The 12,117-nt window shown below is 61.6% G+C and overlaps 2 protein-coding genes across 23 annotated transcripts in view; one reads left to right on the top strand and one right to left on the bottom strand.

The window, feature by feature from the left end:
- Nucleotides 1-5,894, top strand: part of MAP4 (microtubule associated protein 4) — a 156,705-nt gene extending 150,811 nt beyond the window's left edge. For 10 of the 12 annotated variants that reach the window (XM_015591711.2, XM_025048916.1, XM_025048917.1 and 7 more), the window contains 4 exons: nucleotides 936-1,017; nucleotides 2,608-2,720; nucleotides 4,104-4,293; nucleotides 4,418-5,894. In XM_015591711.2, coding sequence (XP_015447197.1) covers nucleotides 936-1,017; nucleotides 2,608-2,720; nucleotides 4,104-4,293; nucleotides 4,418-4,425 — 393 coding nt within the window. In that variant the 3' untranslated portion in view covers nucleotides 4,426-5,894. The remainder of the gene's footprint in view (nucleotides 1-935; nucleotides 1,018-2,607; nucleotides 2,721-4,103; nucleotides 4,294-4,417) is intronic. The other 2 variants (XM_015591713.1, XM_015591712.1) reach the window with 2 other exon arrangements.
- Nucleotides 5,895-7,118: 1,224 nt separating this feature from the next.
- DHX30 (DExH-box helicase 30) overlaps nucleotides 7,119-12,117 on the bottom strand; it is a 28,586-nt gene continuing 23,587 nt past the window's right edge. For 8 of the 11 annotated variants that reach the window (XM_025048907.1, XM_025048913.1, XM_025048910.1 and 5 more), the window contains 14 exons: nucleotides 11,846-11,941; nucleotides 11,435-11,587; nucleotides 10,325-11,161; nucleotides 9,995-10,070; nucleotides 9,811-9,915; nucleotides 9,369-9,544; nucleotides 8,918-9,124; nucleotides 8,747-8,828; nucleotides 8,482-8,675; nucleotides 8,205-8,364; nucleotides 7,959-8,116; nucleotides 7,764-7,867; nucleotides 7,548-7,687; nucleotides 7,119-7,444 (listed from right to left, as the gene is read on the bottom strand). In XM_025048907.1, coding sequence (XP_024904675.1) covers nucleotides 7,191-7,444; nucleotides 7,548-7,687; nucleotides 7,764-7,867; nucleotides 7,959-8,116; nucleotides 8,205-8,364; nucleotides 8,482-8,675; nucleotides 8,747-8,828; nucleotides 8,918-9,124; nucleotides 9,369-9,544; nucleotides 9,811-9,915; nucleotides 9,995-10,070; nucleotides 10,325-11,161; nucleotides 11,435-11,587; nucleotides 11,846-11,941 — 2,742 coding nt within the window. In that variant the 3' untranslated portion in view covers nucleotides 7,119-7,190. The remainder of the gene's footprint in view (nucleotides 7,445-7,547; nucleotides 7,688-7,763; nucleotides 7,868-7,958; nucleotides 8,117-8,204; nucleotides 8,365-8,481; nucleotides 8,676-8,746; nucleotides 8,829-8,917; nucleotides 9,125-9,368; nucleotides 9,545-9,810; nucleotides 9,916-9,994; nucleotides 10,071-10,324; nucleotides 11,162-11,434; nucleotides 11,588-11,845; nucleotides 11,942-12,117) is intronic. The other 3 variants (XM_025048915.1, XM_006914880.3, XM_025048914.1) reach the window with 2 other exon arrangements.

The raw sequence follows: 12,117 nt of genomic DNA, 5'->3' as shown, positions 1-12,117 counted from the left end.
GGGGCCCAGGCAAGCTGGTGGTTACGGGAAGTTACTCTGTGCCAGGCCCTGGGCTGTGGGCGGGAATAAAGCATCTAGCAGACCTGCCCTCTTGGAACACAGCGGAGGCCGCATTTCCTGACACTGGAGAAGGGAACACCAGGCGCCACAAGGCAGCTGTTGAATGGCGTTGGTAGGAAGCCCACCGGCAGGTGTGGCCTCCGCCGGCAGGGCCCTGCACGCCCCAACACGGAAAAGCCAGGCTCTTCCTCAGAATTGGGAGCCGCTAGGTCACTCCCAGGAGGCCTGGAATCCCACCCAGGTGCCCAGCAGAACTCCCGTCTGTAGGTGCCCTTTCCTAAGTTAAAGATGTGCCATCGGTCCTGGTACCAAGATGTTTTTCCAAAGCTCCTGCAGGGCAGACACTGATGAGAGTCTGTTGGCCGTCTTACGGACGGACAGACGGATGGACGGACGGATGGTCATCTTACGTATAGATTAGGTAGATATCTACTGTCAGGAGGGAAAACGTATTGGAAAAAAAATGGAAGGAAATATGCCAAAGTGTTAATTTCGGTTTATCTCTGGGCCAAAGAGTTGATGGGTAAGATTCGAGGTGGAACAGAAGGGATATTTCGGATCCGGATCCAGAAAAATGGGTGCAGAGCTGCCTGGCAGATGCGTGGATAGGCTCGGGATGGAGAGGCCTGCGTGTGTGGGCAGCATCGGTTCAGTCTGGCTGGAGGAGGGGTCAGAAGCTACAAGCAGGGCCAGGATGGACCAAGGGCCCTTGTAACCGCTTCGGGCGGTGACCCTGACCTTGAACAGACTGATGTCGGCTTACAGAGGGAGAGTAAAAACTCGGACATGGAGAAGAGCCTTTCAAAGGGAACGTGGGTTTGGCCCTGGCAGCGTACCTTCTCTGCGGTGATAACGTCGTTGTGGTTTCTTCTCAGGTTCAGATTCAGAACAAGAAGGTGGACATCTCTAAGGTCTCCTCCAAGTGTGGGTCGAAGGCCAACATCAAGCACAAGCCTGGTGAGTGGTGCCTCCTCCCTCGTCCCAGGACGCCTGGGCATGTGGTCCTGCCGTGGGCCGGCCTGGTGTCCCCCTTACACCTTCGTCACTCCGTAACGATTCCTGGAGCCACCCCCGCTCAGGACACAGCCATGGCACGGTGCAGCCTTCAGTCCCTGTCAGGGATGGGACTAGGGCACTGACCTCTCAGCGGGAGGAGGAACCGGTGGTGGGCGGTGAAGGCTGCCCTTTGCACGGGCACCGTCCTGAGGACCTGCAGTTGACTGAGGCCCAGGGCAGAGGCCCGCTCCAGGCCGGGGATCCGGCTCAGCCTCCCAGCCGGGCGAGCGTTTCGAGAGCTGGTGCTGGCATTCCAGAGAGCGAGGCCAGGCCTCACTGGCAGATTCGGGAGCAAAGATGATCCCACAGTGCGTCGGCGGCTCCGGTCTCAGCTGTCACCCTGTCACCCTCGCGTGCCTTGGTTCCCGGGTCTGCGGCAGGTTTGGGGTAGGGAGGACCCCTGCAGCAGCAGGCACACTGGCAGGTGGATCTGGCGTCCCAGAGGGCGGTCACCAGGGGCCCATTGAGGAGAAGGCCGAGAAAACTCCCTTTCCTCAGCAAAACCGTCGTCCACTTTAGAACACGCTCTGTTAAAAAGGACGAAAACATTTCAGCCTTAATTAACCTTCCTTTTCCCTCTTTTATCTGGCACATCTACTCATGAGATGCCCCCCTCCCTAGTGACGCTGGGCGACTTGAAGTCCAGCTTTTGCGGGGGGCTAGGACTTGAGCTTGGAGATGTGGCGAGAAGCTGCGTGTTGAGGTTCGGATGGGAGCTGAGGGACTGGGGGAGAGAGGAGAAGACGGGTTGAGAGCCACCATGCTGCCGGGCCACACCAGGGCCGGGTGGCAGTGAGGACGGGCTGGCCCTCGACCCCACGGCCGCGCTGTGGCCTGTGAGCCTGTGTCCAGGTCATCCTCCCCCTGCATCCCTGCCGAGAGGCGCTGGACCCGGGCTGGCCGGCCCTTTCTCAGCTCAGGCCCAAGGCCCTTTGCCTTTCCTTTTCATGACAATGGGATCTGGTTCAATGGCTCAGACAGCCTGCGTTCCCATCCTGTCTCGGTCAGTCACTAGCTCGGCGGTGACCTTGGGCAGGTCACTTTGTCCCAGCGTCAGTGCCAGCAGCTCTAAAACAGGGATCCTGACCATGCTGGAAGAGGCCGTGGCGCAGCACACAGCCGGTCAGTCGGGGGTTGTCACGCTGCCCGGGGGACGAGAAGCGGCGTGCCCCTGGCACAGTTCGAGGCCCGCCCTGGGAGCCGCGGGCTGCGATGGTGAGAGGGTGGCTGCTTCTCCGTGGAGCTGCCCCCTCCGGCCGGACGGGGAGTCGGCCCCAGCCAGACTCAGGGCAGAGGAGCCCCACTTCGAAAGCGCGTGCGCCGTGTCCTGTCTGTCCTCGGAGCCAGTGGCAGCGGGTCGCGTTTTCCCCGCTGCTGTACGGGCACTTAGCCAGCCCTTGGCCAAGCCGGGATTCCCGTCCCAGGCCGCAGGCTGTGCCTGCAGGACTGTTTCTCTGCCGCCCCCGGTGACCGGTGCCGTTCTGGTTCCAGGTGGAGGAGATGTCAAGATCGAAAGTCAGAAGCTGAACTTCAAGGAGAAGGCCCAGGCGAAGGTGGGGTCCCTTGATAACGTGGGCCACCTGCCTGCGGGAGGTGCCGTGAAGGTAGTGAATGGGTTGCCACGGGGACAGCTGGGGACGGGCGGGGTATGCAGTGGAGTCTGGGTCCCTGCAGGCGGGCGCTGTCACCGCCCCTCAGTCTCTTCAGGAGTCATGTCCCCCATTGCTGTTTTCCCATCATCATCAGACCTGGGCGAGGCAGGAGAGGTAAAGAGGCCCAAGCCGGAGACGGCCTTCCGAGAACCATGGCCTTCCTTACTTTTTGAGCTCATCTCAGCCATTTTCAGAGAAACTGTGGCTGGGGCACAGGTCACCACAAGGCAGGTGGGCTGCACGGTAGTTGTCCCCAGCTACCTCATGAGAGGGGTGTGGGCACATGCGACAGCAGGCCTGGTGTCCACCTGTGTGGGCACGTGCGACAGCAGGCCTGGTGTCTCCGGAGGGACTGCCTGCGGCCCGTTTGGGCCAAGGCTCTGGGGGCGTGCTCGGGTGACAGGGCTTCCCACCCTCGGGACTGCCTGGGCCTCTCCTCCCTGCCCCCCCTCCTTCCCACCCTCCCTCCTTCCACAGTCCTGTGAGCCCCTTTGTGTGCTGAGATGCTGTCTGTCCCTCGTTCTGTGTCGGCGGGTAGGGGGCGGCGTCTTGCAGGCTTTGGTGCTTGAGGGTCACTGCAGCCACTGAGGGGAAGGTGCACAGGGAGGGGGCCAGAGCGCTGCTGCAGGCCTTCGCTGTGACATTGGAGAGCCCGCACTGGGCCACCCCAGCCACCCTTTTATCCCGCCCTCCCGCGGTGCGGAGTCGAGCCCTGATTAGCCTTCACGAACATTTTGGGATCCTGGCTCTGTCACAGGCTCTTGGTTCGTGTTCCCACCCTTTAGTCTGTGTCTGTGGGGCACTAGCTCAGGTGCCTCGTCCAGGGCCACGCAGCAGGTGCATGCAGACAGGATTCGCACCTGGCCCTCTGGCCCCGCCTCCTGTGTCCATGTTTCATTATGTCCCTTTCTTTGCTGTTTCTGGAGTCATTTTCCAGTACTGATTGGCCTGCGGCGTCACTGCTTCCCAGCCAAGTCCAGGCCCGTCTCGAGACGGCGCCTCAGGCTCGCTGCAGCTGACCTGTCCTTGCTGTGTTTGTTTGGCGCTAGCCTTGCTGAGAAGCCTGGCACCTCTCAGAGAGGCATTTCACAGAGGAAGCTCCCAGAGCATGTCACTAGCCAGGCTGCGCCGTCCCGCCCCGCACTCGGCTGCCCTGCCAGCGGTGGTTCCCATGGGCGGGGCAGGGGTGGGAGCACCCGGTCCACGTGGCCCAGATGACAGCACCTCCATCCAGGGGCGGCCGGGGCGGGGGCTGCGTGTAACTCTCACCTCCATCCCCCATCCCACTCCCTCTCGGACTGACCCTGCACTGTCTCCCCCACTGTTTCATTGTAGACGGAGGGCGGTGGCAGCGAGGCCCCTCCGTGTCCGGGCCCCCCCGCTGGGGAGGAGCCGGCCATCCCTGAGGCAGCGCCCGAAGCTGGCGCCCCCACTTCAGCCAGTGGCCTCAGTGGCCACACCACCTTGGCAGGGGGTGGTGACCAAAGGGAGGCCCAGACCTTGGACTGCCAGATCCAGGAGACAAGTAAGTGGCTGGGCTTGGCCTGAGGGCCAGCCAGGGACCCTGCCACTGGCTGCAAATTGAAACTCCTTTGTTTTTTGACCAGAGTGTGGCCTAAATTTTAACGAAGCAACCTTTTATTTTCCAGGCATCTAATGATGACATTCTGGTCTCGTCTTCCATCCCTTTGTCCCCCCCTTGTCTCCTTTGTGACCCTTTCCCTCCCTCCTCCCGTGTCACTGCAGATTGAGACCTACAGGCTGACGTTCCGGGCAAACGCCAGGGCCCGCACCGACCACGGGGCCGACATTGTCTCCCGTCCCCCCCACTTCCCTGGCGGCCCCAGCTCAGGCACCCGTGTCCTTGGCTGTCTTCCCCGGGCCGCCCACTAGACCTGTGACCGCCGGGGTTCCGGGCAGCCCTCTAGGGCCCTCCCCCTCCTCCCTCCCTCCTGTCTCGCTTGCCCAAGGCAGCAGCCGTCACCCCCACACCTCTTCCCGCCCCTTGCCCCAGGCCCGGTCCTTGCTTTGCTCCTGTCCCATCATCGCGTCCCTGCTCCAGGGAGGGGTGTTGGGGGTGGGGGGAGGCTGACCTGGGGTCTTGGGGGGGTCTAAGAGAGGAGACCCGATTCCAATCCCCTCTTTGTTTGGGTTTTTTGGACCAAACCCAAGAGAAACTGACATACCCTCCCTCCCTCCTCGCTGGGTCCACCTGGCGGGATGAGTGGAATGCCCATGCGGTGGCCCGGCCCTGACTGCGTCCCCTGGAGCCTGCTAAGCTATTGCCTGTCCCTTTGACGTGGCTGGTGCCAAACACCTCTTGCCACCCTGCCGCAAGTTAGCTAGGGGTCAACGCAGCCTGTCCCCACTGCTTCCCATACCTGCCTAGCTGCTGTCATACTTTTTTCTTGTTTTTTTCTTTTTTTTTTTTTTTAAATATCCTAAAAACTGGTGGAATAGTTTTGCAGGTTGAAGTCATGTCTTAAATGAAAGTCCTCAGCAGGTGTTAAAGGAAACAGGGAGGGGAGATCCTTAAGCCTCCAGCCAGGAGGTCAGGCACTGGGGGCTGCCCAGGGGGCAGCTCGGGACCCCGGAGATGGTGGGCAGGGCAGGTGACGTGGGGGCTGCAGCCTGGTCAGCAGGTAGGGCATGCCAGGAGCTGCTCAGAGTGTGACTGGTGGTTCTGCGTTTTGCGTTTATGCTGCTTTTCTTTTCTAACCAAGAGGCTGGTTTTGGCATCTCTGTCTGTCTCATTCCTGGGATCTGGTGGGAGATACAAGGTCAGGGCTGGAACAGGCCACGGAGGTCAAAATCCTGCAGGCCGAGGACACTTGGGCCCTCGGCTACCAGGGAGCCTAAGATGTGCAGAGCGCGTATAGGTCGTGGGGAATCAGGTCCAGAAATTTAAAAATAAAGGCATAAGACTGGGGCCACCCCACGTCCCTGCTACTCTGACTGGAGCGGCGGGAGGTGAGGCGAGGCCAGCCTGCGGGGCGTCCCAGCTCGGCCCGCTCGGGGTGGCTGCAATGAGAAATCCCGGGAATCGTATTGGCACGAAGACTCTTACTGCACTTGTATTTTTTTGTATTAAAATTTGCATGGTTTCTAATAAAGGATTAAAACCTACCGGTTTGCAGTGAAATGGCCTGGGAGTTTTAGGGCTTCCCTGGCAGGGCCTCGTGCGGTGCCCTCCTGCCCTCTGTTGCTGTCCCGCGGAGCCGGGCAGGTTGGGGCGCCTGACTGGGGCTCAGGTTCGCGCTCCAGCAGAGCGAGGGCATTTGGGCGGGCAGGCCTCCCCGCTTCTGAGGCAGCGTGTCAGTGGGGAGGTGGGCCACCATAGCCCCAGCTCCCACAAACCAGGAAGTTGCAAGCCTAGTGGAGAAAGTGCTTCTAGACCAGAGGGTCCTCACCGGGAGGTCAGGGCGCCCACGTCTTGGGGGCGGGACCTGCACCCTCCCTGTGGTCCTGGACCACCGGCTCCAGGTCCTTTCACTCCTTTAGCTAAGGGTGGGGGTGGGGTGGGGGGCGCCCAAGCAGAGCTGTCTGGATGGCCTGGTCGCAGCTCCTTGAAGGGTCCCATAGCCAGAGGCTAAGGTGGTGGCCCTGACAGGTGAGGACCAGAGGCCTGTGTGCTGTGTACTACTCTGTGGTCATCGGGGGTGGGACATCTTTTACTGCCTGATTTGCTTATGGCTCAGCCATTACCTGTGTCAGTCTGTGATTCTGTTGTCATGATTTCAAGAGTAAATAAAGCTCATGATGTCTCACCACGCAGGTCCTTTCTTTGTAAGTCCTGGCTTGTCTCGGCCTCCAGCGTCCACACCCACCCCCTGGCTTGTTCCCTTGCATTGAAGGACCGGTGCACATGGTGTAGTCGATGACCACAGCCTCGCAACTGTGAACATGTGGTTACAACCAAGGGCAAGTCCAGCTTGTGGCAGGGCTGCCACACAGCTTGGGGGCCCCTTTTTTAAGGGGTTAAAAGATTAAGGTCCAAGTGGGCCCCAGCTGCCTGTGGGTGGCAGCCAGACAGAATGAGAATACGCACTGGACCACTGCCTCAGGGAGGGAGACACAGGAAGGGGCTGCTCAACACTTGCTGTCCCAAGCTGCAAAGACAGTGACAGTAGCAACGGGCTACCCATGGTGTGGGGACCTACAGGAGCAGCTGTGACACAGACTGGGCTGGCCCAAGGGTCAGGCCAGTTGACAGCACGGGTGATTCAAGCTCCCGAAAGGGTGGTTCGAAGCCCCTTCCTCCCCCAAGACCTTGGGCCCCAGCCTGTCCCCCAGCCTCCCTGCCTTCACACTCCGTCAGTCTGGGGAGGCGCCCCCAGAGGACAGCGATGCTCACAAGGGATAAATAGAACTTTATTTTAAATAAACATTTGCACTCTGTACACGGCCCGGCCGACGCAGGGCTCAGTCCTCGGCTGACTTGCGCACGTCGAAGCTGCCACAGGGTCCCCGCAGCAGCTCCGCCAGCAGGGCCAGCAGCTGCCCGTGCTCCTGCTGCACCTCCAGCGGCAGCGCGGCCAGCTCACTGCGCAGGCTCCGCTCCACCATGCGGCCCAGCGCCCGGCGCAGCTCCCGCAGCAGCCGCACGGTGCGCGAGTCGCCCTCCAGCCTCAGCAAGTCGCTGTCACTCAAGGAAATGGTGGCCCGGCGCCCATCGTCTGGGAGAAAGGAAAGGTGGCAGGGAGCCAGGGTGACGCCAGGCCCTCGGGGAGACAGACCGCCCCAGTGGCGCAGTGGGCTGGGAGGCGCGCAGGTACCCACCACGGACGTGGACGTCCCCGTCGGTCAGTAGCAGCACAGCTAGCGGGTGTACCTGGGAGGAGTCCCGGACGAAGACGCTGCCGTTGGATTTGACAGCCATGAAATACGTCAGCCAGCGGCTCCGTAGCCGTGTGGCCTCCCTGGAGGACAAAAGCTGCGTGAGGCCACCCTTCTGACCCATCCGAGGGGCCCTGCCCGGCCTTGCCTGCCCCCCACCTGTTAATGGTCGACTTGTGCAGCAAGATGTTGCCTGATTTGGTCCTGTATGTGACACTGTTGGGCTTGAACTTGCCCTGCCGGGTCACCTTGCCCTGCCTCACCTGCGGGGATGGAGGGAAAGATGGGTGGGCTGAGCGAGGAGCTGGGGATGGGAAAGGTCGGGGCCCAGTCGCCCTGTCCCGGAGGCAGCACCTGGATGAGGTTGGGGTAGAGACCCGCCATCAGCACGCCCTTCACCAGCTCCTCCTCCTCGCTGTACTCGTTGCACTGGGCAGAGGCCAGGGTGCAGTCCGAGGGCTTCCCCACCAGGAAAGCCTCGTAAATGTTCTCGGAGAACTGCTTGATGAGTCCTGCGGAGGCAAAGCTGGGGTGAACCCGCGGCCTGGAGCCGAGGCCAGGCAGACGGCAGCTCATAGCCCGGGCTGGGGCTCCGCTGACCGTGGATGAAGCGCAGGCTCGGCGCGTACAGCAGGTTCTCCTCCAGGTAGTTCTCACGGGAGCTGCGGTCCTGCCAGCGCAGCACCTCCTCCCAGCCGGCCACGGCCCGCACGAAGGCCAGGTGGTCACTGCCACTGTCGTGGCTCAGCAGTGCCTTCACCTGGGAGGGGGAGGACAGTACCAGGGTCACGGGCAGGGCTCGAGGAGGCTCCCCCAGGACAGGAGGTGGTGCAGGGCTGACGGGGAGCGCCGAGACCATGGCAGGGGCTGGTCTGACCTTGTCCACCTCCGCTCGGTTCTGCAGGCTGCTGCTGAAGGGGTCCCGGGTGAGGCAGGAGACGACCACCAGCAGCGGGTGCAGGCAACGGAAGATGGCGGCCAGCACTATGGCCTTGGCCAGCCGGGGGTCGGTGGAGATGTGGGCCAGGCGCTGCCCCAGGGTGGTCAGGTACTCCCGCTGGTCCAGCACCCCTGCAACAGCTCAGCTGTCAGGCCCGCCCTGGAGAGCCTCTCCGCGGCCCGGCCCAGCCCTGCCCACTCACCGATCTCCTGGAGCAAGATCACAGCCTCGTCCACTGCCTTAATGTTTGGACTGTCCACGGCCTTGGAGAGGAACTCCACTGCCTGCAGCCAGAATACAGCAGAGCCCCCCGTGAGCCTGCGTCCCGCCCGCTGCGCCCAAGGCCCGCCTGCCCCGCGGCGCCTCTGCGCACCGTCTTCTCGGGCATGTGGATCTTGGCCTGCAGCACCAGGTTCTCAAGGGGCGTGCGCAGGATCTCCGGCACTTGGAAAGGGACCATTTTCTCCAGCCGGCTCCGTGGGAACAGGTGGTAGGCAAAGCCCGACTGACAGCGGCCCGCCCGGCCCCGGCGCTGGATCACATTGGCTCGTGACACCCACACCGTCTCCAGGCAGGACACCTGGGGGAGGGGGCAGGTGAGCAGCAACACAGACGCCACAGGACTTCCTCAGTGCCCCGTTCCCCCATGCCTGGCCATCACCTCATTTAAGCCCTCAACAGCCCTACCCCAGCAGGGACACTGAGACCCCACAAGTGTGGCCTTCTCCAGACATAGGGCAGGTCCAAGGCCGATCTGAGCCAGGGGCCACCCCAGAACTGGAGTTCTCCCCCGGGGCTGGCTGGGCCCTGGAGATGGGTGCCACCTTGGTCTTCAGGTCATAGCGTTCCTCCTTGTGCAGGCCACTGTCCACCACGTGCACGATGTCATTGACTGTGATGGAGGTCTCAGCGATATTGGTGGCCAAGACAATCTTGCGTACTCCAACTGGTGGCTGCTGAAATATGGCCTTCTGGTCCATCATGGGGATGTTGGAGTGCACTGGTGGGCAGCAAGCACACACAGGTTACAGGCACCGCTCGGGCCAGGGCCTCCCCGTGGTGACGGCAGGGCAAGGATTTTCACCCCATTTTCCTGAAAGTGAGGCCCCGGTTTAGTAAGCCCAGGAAAAGTTGCAAAGCCAGCAAAAGGCAGTGCAGCCTGGTCAGAAACCCAGGCCCCTTGGGTCCTAGTTGGGTCGGTCCCCAGAATACAAGGCGAAGCCGGAGGGTGTCTGGGTGCCGTGAGGCCCTGCACACAGCTCTCACCTGGCAGGATGAGGTACTTGCTCTCGTGCACGCCCAGGGCCTCCTGCAGGCGCTGCTGCACTCCTTTGATCTCCTGCCAGCCAGGCAGGAAGCAGAGGATCCCACCTGGAGAGGGGCCCCGCAGGCGTGAGCTGGCTCCCAGCAGACCGAGGTCGGGGCGGGCGCAGGGCAGGGGGGCACCCACCTGGTTCCCCGCGGGCATCGATGTGCAAAACCAGATCGGTCACAAGGTCCAAATCGAGTGCACACTCGTCCTCAGCCTGGGTGGAAGAAGAGAAACCACAGTCACAGTCCCAAGGCAAGGGGTCACACAGAGGACACGGCCACTGTGACTTTGTGAGGCTGAGGCATCTGACATGACGCCAACAACCCTCACCACACCCCTGCCATGGAGACGATCATTCCCGTTTCTGTCAAGAGAAGCGAGGCGTGAGGAGGGTCACTTGCCCTAGGCCACGAAGCCCCCAAAACAGAAAGGACAAAATCCATGGAGGAAGGGCCCAGGCCCCCTCACCTCGTGGTGCCGGTGCCGGGGTGGGTACTGGTGCTTGCCCAGCTTGGCCAGGATGTCCTCCAGGTAATACTCCTTGACGGGGTACATGAAGCCGGGCACCTTGATGACGGGGCAGCCGCCGAAGTAGCGGGAGAAGCGCTCGTTATCACCCGTGGCGCTCATGAGCACCAGCCGCAGGGCGGGGTTGAGCCGCTGCAGGCCCTTGAGCAAGATCAGCAAGAAGTCCGTGTTCACGTCCCGCTCGTGCACCTCGTCCACGATGACGTGGCTCACGCCTTCCAGGCTGGGGTTGCTCTGCAGCTTCCGCAGCAGGATGCCCACGGTGCAGAAGAGCAGGGCGCCGCCCCGGGCCGGGGGCTTGCTTTCCAACCGCACCTGGAAGCCCACGTTCCGGCGCAGGGAGGGGCCCAGTTCGTGGCTGACCCGCTGTGCCACGGAAACGGCCGAGATGCGGCGCGGCTGGGTGATGATCACGTTGCAGCGAGCACCTCGGCCCTCGGTCACATAGCGCTCCAGCAGCAGCTGCGGGATGCGCGTGGTTTTCCCACAGCCTGTGTCCCCGGAGATGACCACCACCGGGTGCTGCTCGATGGCATTGAGGATGGTGTCCCGATGCGGGTCCACAGGGAGCTGGGGGGCCTCCTGCCAGATGGGCCCTCGCCGCCGCCACAGCTCTAGCAGGCTCTGGCTCAGACGCACCTCCTCCGACTCTGACAGGGGCACGTAGGGCTTGCCTGTGATAGGGTCACTCAGGGGCCCTGAGTCCTTGCCCAAGGGCAAGATGTCATCACCCTGCAGCCGGAGCTCTGGGGAGATCCATGAACTGTCCACGGGGTACTAGGGGACAGAAGAAGCAAACGAAATGATGAAAGAGAGAATTACCTTCTTCCTCACTTGCACCCAGACCCTCTTCATGTGATTCGCTGGGTCACACACTGTGGCCCAGGCCCCTGGGCAGCCGACCTGTGGGCACAGCTGGGCTGCTTGGGGCAAGGGTGCTCCAAGGCTTCATCTTCAGTGGGTAAAATGGGGAGTGAATACTGCCTGCTGCAGGTGGAAGCTTTCAATCTGAAGACGATGGAGGTGGGCGAGGACGTGAGGGGCTCTTACGTGGTTCAGGAAGGTCTCTATCTTGCGGAGGATGGGCTCAGGCAGCTGGATGGTACATGGCCGGCGCTGGGTCTCGCCCAGCTCACGCAAGGAGGCCAAGTTGTACATGGCGTGCGTAAGCGGCTCGTTGTTGCGGTCCACCAGGCCCAGGCTCTGCAGAGGGGACACGCATGGCCCGGTCTGTGCCCCTGCCTCCCCAGAACCAGCCCAGCCAGACTCAGGAGGTCCAAAGGGAAATCGTGCAGAGCTATCTCTTTCCTAAGAGATGCCGGTTTTCGGCTGACGTGATACAAGAGAGAGAAATGAGGGACCCGGAAAATGTAAATCACCACCAAAAAAAAAAAGAAATTAACTAAGTAAAATTAATTCAAAGAAAGCCAGCCCTGACATGTACGAGCAGAACAGCCTCACATCTGTCGGGAAGGCGGCGGGGGCTGAGAAACTCCCACTGAGCAGCTGGGTCCCCAACAGCCCAAGTTCACCTCCACGAATTCCCAGCACAGCGGCCTGAAAGATAGGTGGGCCAGGCCCTTAACGACCCCGACACACCTCACAGGCACCCTCTGCCTTCACTGCCTCACCCAAATCCATCCCCACTGTGTTCTGTCTGCACGGCACCCGTTATGTCTGTGACCCCAACATACAAATGTATATGGAATATCTACTTATGCTATTTGGTAAAA

The sequence above is a fragment of the Pteropus alecto genome, unplaced genomic scaffold (assembly GCF_000325575.1).
Source record: "Pteropus alecto unplaced genomic scaffold, ASM32557v1 scaffold156, whole genome shotgun sequence".
Lineage (NCBI taxonomy): Eukaryota > Metazoa > Chordata > Mammalia > Chiroptera > Pteropodidae > Pteropus > Pteropus alecto.
Note: the sequence above shows the minus strand (reverse complement) of the source record. Positions and strands in the feature narration are given on the sequence as shown.